The sequence below is a fragment of the Phaseolus vulgaris genome, chromosome 5, assembly GCF_051622355.1.
Source record: "Phaseolus vulgaris cultivar YP4 chromosome 5, ASM5162235v1, whole genome shotgun sequence".
NCBI lineage: Eukaryota > Viridiplantae > Streptophyta > Magnoliopsida > Fabales > Fabaceae > Phaseolus > Phaseolus vulgaris.
The window spans coordinates 2,148,796-2,158,225 of NC_143502.1; the positions used below are offsets into that span (position 1 = coordinate 2,148,796).

General features: G+C 35.5%; 1 protein-coding gene across 3 annotated transcripts; it reads right to left on the bottom strand.

The window, feature by feature from the left end:
• Positions 1-493: 493 nt before the first annotated feature.
• Positions 494-9,190, bottom strand: PAO1 (polyamine oxidase 1). 3 transcript variants are annotated; one of them, XM_090302429.1, is made up of 11 exons: positions 9,030-9,190; positions 8,688-8,937; positions 8,413-8,598; positions 8,176-8,237; positions 7,825-7,979; positions 6,275-6,326; positions 5,528-5,671; positions 3,892-4,041; positions 2,163-2,417; positions 994-1,347; positions 494-878 (listed from the first exon to the last, which is right to left on the bottom strand). In XM_090302429.1, exons 1-7 carry the CDS (start codon positions 9,082-9,084, stop codon positions 5,577-5,579), a joined length of 855 nt encoding a protein of 284 aa, XP_090158555.1. In that variant the 5' UTR covers positions 9,085-9,190; the 3' UTR covers positions 494-878; positions 994-1,347; positions 2,163-2,417; positions 3,892-4,041; positions 5,528-5,576. The 3 variants fall into 3 exon arrangements, with proteins under 3 accessions (XP_090158555.1, XP_090158554.1, XP_068499046.1); XM_090302428.1 differs by lacking the exon at positions 6,275-6,326 and having other exon boundaries at positions 3,896-4,041; positions 9,030-9,189; XM_068642945.2 differs by lacking the exon at positions 6,275-6,326 and having other exon boundaries at positions 9,030-9,189.
• Between the last annotated feature and the right edge of the window lie 240 nt (positions 9,191-9,430).

A 9,430-nucleotide genomic window follows, 5' to 3' on the forward strand; every position in this document is an offset into this window, starting at 1 on the left:
CCAAATAAATTTTTGGATAACAAAATTAAGTGACAAATTAATCTCGAATTTGTATATATGAAACTTTATGATTTGATTTACGGATTTGGAAGGCAAAATTTTTAAATCATTAAAAGACAAATTAAAAACAAAATGAAAATTGCATGGTGCTTATTGAATTGATATTAATATGGTTCAGGGAGAATCAGCCAAGATTTGATCTTAGAATAGGAATTTTATTGTTTTTGTTAATGGACCGTGTGTTATGGCCTTGTTAGTGCAATCCTCCTGTAGCACTATATGTAGGATTATTCTTATAAAATTAGGAATTGTCTTGTACCTTTCTTCACTATATTTCTGCAGTGTAGTTTCTTTGGTAGTAAAAATAGTAACAGCATCTTAACATGGTCCATAATAACCTTTTTAATAACGCTTTTTAAGAAAAAAAAAAACTCCTCAACCTTATACACAGAAGGTTTAAAATAATGATAAACTAAGAAGTATCAGACAAAAATTTAAAGAAAATTGAGTGTGAATATAATTACTGATGCACAGACAATAATGAATTTTGCATGGCAATACAATTTAATGGATATGATTAACTAGTAAAAAATTAGGATCCTCATATCAGCCGTTACTATGCTTACAATGTAATCTTGCTTCTTTCTGACTATAAAGAACAAAGTAATCGTAATTTATACCAATGAAATTAATTAATTCCCTTCAAAGATCAAAACCATAAAAACTTCATCACTAATGAAACATCTGCGTAGTGTGGAACACTTCTTCCCCTCACCTTCACACTTCACTCAGTGGGATATACATTAACCGTGGCAGCAGCATCATGGACTTGAATCAGTCTTGAGACATGTTTAGATTAAACTTTTACATACACATTCCTAAGAAAAATAAAATAATTTTTATTATAAGTTAATGCAATATAAACCATTTTTAAAAATTGTTTTATGTTAATATAATTTGTATATAAATGTTAAGATTTAGAGGCATTCTGACCTGCAGGATTCTGATAAAGCATGCATCATGTTGAAGGCGACTGTGTAGAGTTGCAATGTGTTACAAAATGGCCTCTGGTATCCCAAGCTTGCCACTGAGGTATAATTGTGTGGGAATATCACACTTGTGGATATTGGACACAGTTTCTGCTTTGGACATTGTTAAAGATTCTGTCAGTGCCAGCAAGGGCTCTAACAACAGACTTTGGCTCTCACTTTTTCTTTCTTTTTCCTTCCTCATTTCTTCTAGCAACGCTTTGCTGGTGTCGATACCTGAGAGGTATCCACCGTGTACGTAGCCATTAAATCTTTCACTAGTGTGCTCTCCAGTGAAGAAAATGCGACCTACTGGGGCCTGCAGTATATCAAGAGAGACAAATAACATAAGGGACAAAATACAGCTCAGGATCTCTACCCTACAAGGCACAAACACCATCTGTAATGTTCAAAAGTTCAAAAATTAAATATAAAGGATAAGCTTTGTTGGATTCTGCTTCCATGTTCAGCAATGAGCAGGGATACCAGAAAACAAAATGACATCAACTTCATGTATCACAGATAGAAAAATCAAAATAAATAAATTCATTAAAATACGTCATTAATGTGTTTTTACTACGATTTCCAAAGCATTATCGATGTAAATTTTGATAAAAACTTTCTATTTAAAATTTATTAATCAATAAATTATGTTAAGAAAGAAAATTAGGTATATAATAACTCCCCAGAACACCTTTTTTCTTTTGGGGTTCTGGAATGAAACTAAAAAAAACTCATACAAAATTTAAGGCCAAATAAATGAATTTGTTAGTGTCAAGGAAATATGATTCATCGGGTTAATGACACTCACAATTCACAATATATCGAGTAGGATTAATCTGTAGGATTGCTATCTGATTCAGTAAAAAGAAAATAGAAAGACAATTCCTTGGCATTGAATTATAGTTAGGAGAGACAATAAATTATAATAGCTAGTTGTAAGCTCCACGTCATCTATTGTTTTGTTTTTCATGCAAGGTAGTGTAGAATACAAAGAAAAGTAAATGAATTGAAGAGAGAAAAAAATATAAAAGACAAATATATAGCATCGATTGATATATTTAAACAGAATAGATTAAAAAGGAACTGTGACACATTTACAAAATATATAGAAGTTGAACTTGAAAAGCAAACCTTAATATTATGAAAAAGTTTATGATTGGAAATGATGGGGTAGTTGCTGTAGCTGCCACGCTGAAACCTGTTATTCCACCAGCGAGGAACGAGTATATCAATGGCATTGGGGATGCCGGATCCAAACATATCCCTAAGCACTGCCATAGCTTCTCTCAAGGTCTCTTCATCAGGTTGAGCTTCCACACGTTTTGATTCTTCGTTAGTCAATGTTACGACTAGGATATTGGAGCCAGGATAGGCGTTCTCCATGTGCTGGTCATAATTAAGCAAATCAACACATAAACTAAAAAGATTTGGATGAATGAACTTACAAACTAGACAACTATTCTGATTCAGAATAAGATATGGACAGGTTAGCAAACAGACTAGACAATTCAATCCCCAAGGTCATTTAAAAAATATTCTGATCCTGACTTCAATTATTTTCACTTATCATAGAAGTTCAGATCCAAAATCAATGCATCATTGCACAGGATTTTAATATTGACAAGAATAGAACAGATATCGTGTATTAAAGTTCAATAGTGTCCAAATCCTCCATTGTATAATTCAATTTTTGCCTATTATAATACTACAATACAGTTTGAAATATGTCATTATATTCTATATGAGAAAGAAACCCATCATAGCCGATGTAGTCCCCAATACGAAACTCATAACAGATGACTCCAAGAGAATACTAACATTAGAAACATCCGTAGAAAGATGATGAGCCATATAATATTATTTAACAGTGATAAAGATATTAATCTCTTTGTTCTCCCTGAGAAGATATAATCAATATGACCGAATAAGACAAATGGAAATAGCAGAAGCAAAAGTTTATTATCATGAGCACGTAATAAAGGTCAAAATTACAACATAAAATAAAAGTGAATAAACATGCACCTAAGCCACCTTGCGTAAATCAAGGAAGGGGGAAATATATAAGCAAAGCTATTTTTCCATATCAAACAAAAGATTAGTTTTTTTATCAATCAAGTCTATTATGTTGAATTGCGACAAGAGTAGACGGTGTTGAAAGCTAATTGCAAATAAACTCGTTATGAAGTTCAAGTGGAGCTTGCTAATGAGATTGATGAAATCCAGAGCACTGGGTTTTATGCAAAAATCATTGATTTCATAGAACGTGAGGATACTGGACATTTTCAGGGGATTGTTATTTTACAAATATTTAATGATTGACCAGAGTGTTTCACCACAGAAAGGGGATAAAAACAAAACACATAATTTTGTAGGCCTAATAACAAGTATGATAACATAAGTTATTTTATCGTAAATAGAGATAAACCAGAAGTTTAGAGATTAAGATCAACCATGTGACCCACATGCACAACGCATAAATAATAACAAGAAGGTATTATTTAAATCCTCAGAATGCCAATGGCACTCTATTTTATTTGGTGTATACTCTTCAAATCATATCAAAGTAGACACGTAAGCTCAACCTGGTCCCGAAGGTTAGGTAAGAGGCTAGTACTTTCACGGGAAATTAAATTGATAGCGGATTCTAATTGTCTTTGTCATTAAGATAATAAATAATTTCCCACAGAATTTGGCTTATAATAGAGCTGGTTCTATGTTCACCCTAATTAGTAGATGGAAAACACTACAAGCTTTGTCGAGAATAGAAACAAAACAGAAACAGAAAGCAAAAGAGACAACTTAGTAGAAAAAACATTAGGGGAAATGAACAGACAACCATTAATGAAAAATTAAAAAAGACCTGCCAAAATGTGTAGTAGCCTCTCCGCTCGTGAGCATAGATGAAGAATTCCTTTTCGGGTCCACTCGGCCAGAACTTATACGGAAACTTCAGAAAGATTTTAGTGTACACCATCACATCGCATTTCTCGATGGCTTCCAATTTCCATCTCTGTTTCATTATTTTATTCAGCATGGACATATTGAATCAGACAAGATTTAGCTCACGAAGACAAAATTGATAAACTAATAAAAAAACAGAACTGAGGGGACGTTTAGACGACTAAAGCCCACCTAAGTAGTATACGGAAAAGGCAAAGTACCTCAATCATAGTTTCCCTTAATAATTTAATTTGATGACCTCACATCACTGGTAATCACAGTTTGATCAAATACATTACGTGTTCAACATTTAAATTTACAAAATAGTGAGTCCTTAAGACATCATCAACTCTGATAAATTAAAGTCAGTATCGTATGATAGGTATAGAACTCTCAGAAGTTGTACTATACATATGTTTTCAGAACTTCATCTTGTGTTGAAGTTGGGAAAGATTATAGTAATAAAGAATCGCCCATATAAAGACTTGGTCTAGCTGTACAACACACAAGATGCTCATAGGTTAGACTTGAGAGGTTTAGGTTAGACTACAATTTTCTAGTACACAGTGCATTAGTCCATCCATAGGCTTCTAAAATCCATATGCATATGCAACAAAGTTAAAATCCACTAACGTTTTCTATGGTGTCACCTACCCCACTTAGTTAACTTTAAACCTTTCCTTTCCATTTTAAAAGTAAAGCTCTATTCATCAGGTTACAGCTAACTGTTCCACATAGCCATTTATTCATGCTAATTAACTATAGCTTGAATTAACTTTTTTATTTAGTTTGAATGCAATAATTTCCAAACCACTAAAAGATTAAGTAGCATCTTTCTAAAGACAACACAAGACTGCGCGCTATTTGAATTCACAACTACATATGCAAGTTGGTGTTCTCTTTCCACGTGTTGACCTAACCAAGAGGGTTAATAGACCACCAACGATGAGACTGTGGATCATTGATACCGTGGATCATGCGATCCCTGTTTTCTACATATGAAGACACCTCGAAAAACTTCTTCTGGCGTCATCAACCAGAGAGCTCAATTTAATACGAAACTAGCTATCTCTATATTTTCTTTACATTCCCAACCAATGATATTTAAGACTGTGGGGTCACAACCTGTTAAAAGAAGGGAAACTACTACTACTGTAGGGACCCGTATAGATAGAACCACACACTAGAGATTCCATTTCCACCATGTTGGTAGCAAGTAAATGCGTTATTATAGAATAGAATGACCTTGATTCTGAAATTAATGCCCTTAGAAAGATCAGTGAGATGCACAACACGTCCACATATTTTAGACCAATTACTAAGTTCCACATAATTTTATATTATAAATTTACTATGTAGTAGTATAATATACCAGAACACAGCTACGGATCTGTTTAGATATAAGTTGAAAGTGTTCTTAAAGAGATAGTTTTTTTTTTCATTAGAAAAACTCTTTAAAACATTTCTAGTTTTACTTAGGTATGCTTGATTACTCGGGGCTCGTGGGAGTGGAGGCAAAAAGGAAAGGAGAACAGTAGAATAAAGAGTAGACGTACGGGTAAGGGTGGATTGAAGGAGAGTAGGTCGCTTTGGAGAACACCAATGCTAACAGACAGAATCACGTAATTGGCTTCGTAAACGCAACCATCCTCCGTTTTCACCGTAACGCCACTTTTTGAATACTGCAATTCCCGGACAACCTGCACAAATTCATGCAAAAATAAAAAATAAATTTCCTTTCAGCTTAAATTTATCCATGTTAGTCAACTCTTATCTAGTACTAGTAAGTAAAATGAACTCCATGAGGACCATGACCCACAAAAATCATACGCAGTCAAAGGGAAAAGTATAGGAGTAGAAAAAACTGAAGTCCAAAACGCAATAAAATCTCATGAGAATCTGAGCGGTCTGCCTTGGAACCAACTAATAAATTCAAGGAGAATATTTATTTCAAAGGAATCTAGGCAGACTTGGAGCACGGACTGAGTAGTTGTTAAGTTATTGGAGATTTATGTAATTTACCCAGAACAGCAACAGTCTTAAGTCAGGTCCATTAGTTTCTGATCTTTTGAGCGATTGAGGTATTGCCTAATAAATGGGGATATTGACAAGACTCCCTTCTTCTTCTGTGTTATTATTTGAGATGAAATGACCGATCACCTTAGGTTATTGCGATTCGGTCAATTCAAATAGTGTGGCTGGTAACAGAAATTGGAACTCCTGGGCCAACTAATTTATGAGATGTAAAAAACCTTTACAAGAATTGAAATAGAAGGTGGCATTATTTGTGGGTCAAACTTTACCTGTAAGTGGAGCTCTCAAAAGATTTCGGCATATTGATGTACGTCGGTAACACTAAAAAAATAAGCAGCAATGGTCAAATACGCCCTGAGACCCACCTGCTTAGTGTATGTTCGAACACTCAAATGATGACCTCAGATTTTTCACGTAAAAAGACAATAAAAAAGTTCCTGTAGAACAAACCCAGTGCTTGTCCACCATTCATACCCCAACTGAACAATGCATACATGAAAGATGTTACAGGACGTAACTTTTGCCATGATTTATATTCTGTTCACAACAATGGCACATGCTTGTTAATTTTTAGTGAACGATATTTTTTTCCAAAACTAACTTTATACTATTTCAAAATTCCGGCTATTTCCCCCCCTGTTTACATTCCTTTTACAAAACGTACATGTTAAATTCAACGTCAGATGGAACTCCACTTCTTCCAATTTTTTATTCGATTTATTTTAATCGCATATTATTTCATTCCATAAAGTAATTTTAAACATTGAATAGGTTGAATTTTAAACTGAAAATATCATAACAATTTAATGGGGATAATTATAAAAAATAATTGAAAGCTAAGTAATGATCAATGTAGGGTAATTAATCCTTTTAATGTTACTAGTTTGAACTTCAGAGATTCAACAGAGACATATATACGCTATTTGAAAGAACTTTAGTTTCTACTTTCAATATCTTTCCAATGCTTATATTATTTATATTCGTACAAGATTTCCTTATCACATAAATTTTGTAAAGAATTTTCGCCATGAATGTGTACTTGACAGTTGACCATGACTTGAAATGACTTTTTATTTTATACTCCACTACACATTTTACCCACCAAAAAAATCCAATACTTGAATGACAATAAAAAGATTTTGGCCAATAATTTCGCGTCTGAAAGCAATTGACATGGCTTTTGATAATAAAAAAACAAGACATTGGACAATGCTACAAACCACATCCACAATATTTTGATTTTCCTTCTAAAGAAAAGGAAAATGCTTCATAATTACTAAGATCAATATATATATATATATATATATATATATAATATAAATTAGTTCTACAATTAAGTATTTCATAATGCAATTAGCAGCTTTAGCATTCATTCAACTTTATTATATGATTTAGAAACCCTGTCGGAGCTTAACTAAATTAATTTATAATATACGTTTCAATTATAAAGTAGTCAAAAGCTTCACTAAAAAAGTTATGGGAGTTGACACCAGGAGAAGGGGCAGGAGATGAGTGACAGAAATATCGCAAATACACACGCAAAAAAACAAAAGCAAAACAGTTCTGAGAAGTCATTATCTACAAACTCCACAGTGGGACAATAGAGATTAAATAACAGACAACGAGACACAATAACAAAAGGGGAAAAAAACACAAGGCTGGGAAGCAAACAAATGCAGATGTTCACCAGGAAATGTAATTGTTACGCAAGCAGACAAACCAATAGAGTATTTCCAGGTAGGGGCGATGGAAAAGTCTTCAAATAAGAAAATTCTCATAGAGAAACGGCTTAATTATGTTATATGAAGAGTTGTGTTACCTTGTTGAGTTTGAGACGGTTGTCCAAGATTCTACCCTCCGATGTGAAGAGAAATTCTTCAGCCATTTTGTACAGCAAATAGTCGTACCCTCTTTCGTCAGCAACCAAAAATTCTCTCTCTCCAAAGTCTACGTAGGTGGATATTGGTTCTACCTCTGTGCATCCCAAATTTCCCAGTTTCAGAGCACAGTACACAGCGAAACAAACAAACAAAAATACACATGTTGAAGCAGTTTCGGAATCACAAACAGTATTTCCTTTTGTGTGCGACAACGAATTTGAATAACTACAAAATTTTCACTGGTTTTACGGAGGAAGCAAATCAACAGTGAAAAAGTGAACGGATCGTACCAGCCATTTCGAAATCATGCAGGATGAAATCAATGGCGAGCTCTACTGGCGTCTCCGGCGTCCTAAAAGGGGAAACGTAAAAAAGTGCATGAGCAACAAAAGAGGGCAAAAAAAAAAAAAAACAGAACCAAAACAATCCAAAATGAAAATAATTGAAGGCATGATTGATTATATATAACAACACATTCGCAAAATGACTTTTGCGGCTGAAAACGACGCGCAGAGCTTTACACTTACGAAGGCCGTTTCGATTCGTTATTATTTCTTTTACTATCATTACGGTCATCACCATGACCATGACCATCATTTCCTTCTTCTTCCTCCTCCTCCTCTTCTTCTTCCTGGTTCCTCAACTTCTGAATCGCCGAGTCCACCGCTTTTTTGTACGAGTCAGCAGCGATTCCACTCGGAACGAGATTTCCGCTGCAACAAACAACTCAACACACCGAGTCAGCAAAAGCAAAACAGAGGACGCAGTGCAAACAACGTCGTTAGGCGGAATACGAATGGACCTGCGGTCGTAGATGTTGTAGCGCGCATTGCTGTAGTCGGAGAAGCATGTGCGGATGCCGAATTGCGCGGCAAGCTCCCAAACAGGGTTAGGCAGCGGACCGCCGACGCCGGCGATCCAACCAGCTCCAAGCTCCACCGACACGCCGCCAAAACTCTCCTTCCGGATCCTTCCGCCGACTCGATCCGACGCCTCCAGAATCACCACGTCCTCGACGCCGTTCTCCGCCAGCACCTTCGCCGCAGCGATACCTTGAAATCAAAGCAAACACAATGAGATTCCAGAACATTCCGTTCAGAAACGGAGTCCGTGAGCGAAGAATAATGAGGCGGAAGGAACTCACCGGAGATGCCGGCACCGACGATGATGACGGAGGAGCGAGAGGGAGAATCCATCATGCCGTTAAATCTGTTCGGTTGCGTTCAGAGAGAGAGAGAGAGAGAGAGAGAGAAAGAGCGTACAGTGTTTCTGTTTTTTTTGTTTTGTAACACCTGAAGAATTATAGCGGGAGTCGGTTTATATAGGTTTTATTTTTGCGGTTTTGTGATTAATTTCTTTTTAAACCCCATTTATTGTTGTTTCTGCTTTCGACTAAGATGCACGATGGACTCGTGTTGAAACAATGTTTTGCATTTGAATCTAGTCCAACAATCCGTGCTCCACGCCAACGCGTTTTCGGACTCAACACATCATGGTGTGGAAGTTGCTAATGCACTCACCCTAACTTTTACCCTCAATCTTTCT